At 52.0% G+C, this 841-nt stretch overlaps 1 protein-coding gene across 1 annotated transcript; it reads left to right on the forward strand.

Annotated features, from left to right (window-relative positions):
• Positions 1-6: 6 nt before the first annotated feature.
• Positions 7-829, forward strand: LOC109364748 (rho GTPase-activating protein 32-like; the record flags this gene model as incomplete). The annotated part of the gene is made up of 2 exons (XM_019611357.1): positions 7-203; positions 636-829. Coding segments are annotated over exons 1-2 (283 nt in total), but the record flags the coding sequence as incomplete, so codon positions are not given.
• Between the last annotated feature and the right edge of the window lie 12 nt (positions 830-841).

Consider the following 841-nt stretch of genomic DNA (forward strand, 5'->3'; position numbering starts at 1 on the left):
GCGCATGGTTCTCTCTCAGCACCCAAGTCTGTGTGGGTGTCTTCTGCTGCCACAAAGCTGCTCAGCTTGGAGGAGGCACAGGCACAGAGGCGAGGCCACAGCAGCTCTGCCATCATGCCAGAGAGCGGGGACATGGAAGTGGAAGAAGGCCCTGCAGCTGTACAGGGCAAATTCCACAGCGTCATCGACTTTCCATCCGAAAGGTAAAGAGGACTTCCTTTTCCAGTACCTGTCGTCATTGTTTGGGTGGGTTTCTGTGGGTTTATTTCCATTATTTCTAGTGCCCAAACTTGCAGAAACTAAGTTACGCTAATGGTGGGGTTTTGCATATTTTCAGAGCCAGGTGCCTGAAACCAATTCCGGTTCTCCTCAAAGCAGAGCTGTTGGTCAGACTTGCTGGCACTAGATACTGACCATGGCAGTGAGATGGGCCGATGAGGTGTCAATCTGAGAGTCAGAGATGCTTTTGTAGTTCTTTTATGGCTGCACGGTTCCTCAGCAAGCAGTTACACCTGCCAGCTCAATCAAAGCCATCCCTTAGATGCTGGCCTGCACAGCTGTGGAGCCTTTGCTCACATGCTCTGCATCTTGCTTGACACACACAACTCACAGCACTCCGTGTTTTCTCTCTCCAGCAATGATGGGCTGTGTGCTTCCATCAGTGGAGAGCTCCTAGGAAGCACAAATGGCTGCAGTTCAATTGAGAGCCTTCCAAGTAACAACAGTGATGGACACAAGGAGCTCGTCCAAGTTCAAGCCCTGATTTCTCCCAGCTGTGCTGAGGATGCTGACCTGAGCCTGCCAGACACCACAGTCACCAGCCTGGACTGTCGACCCAGTG

The sequence above is a fragment of the Meleagris gallopavo genome, unplaced genomic scaffold (assembly GCF_000146605.3).
Source record: "Meleagris gallopavo isolate NT-WF06-2002-E0010 breed Aviagen turkey brand Nicholas breeding stock unplaced genomic scaffold, Turkey_5.1 ChrUn_random_7180001909196, whole genome shotgun sequence".
Lineage (NCBI taxonomy): Eukaryota > Metazoa > Chordata > Aves > Galliformes > Phasianidae > Meleagris > Meleagris gallopavo.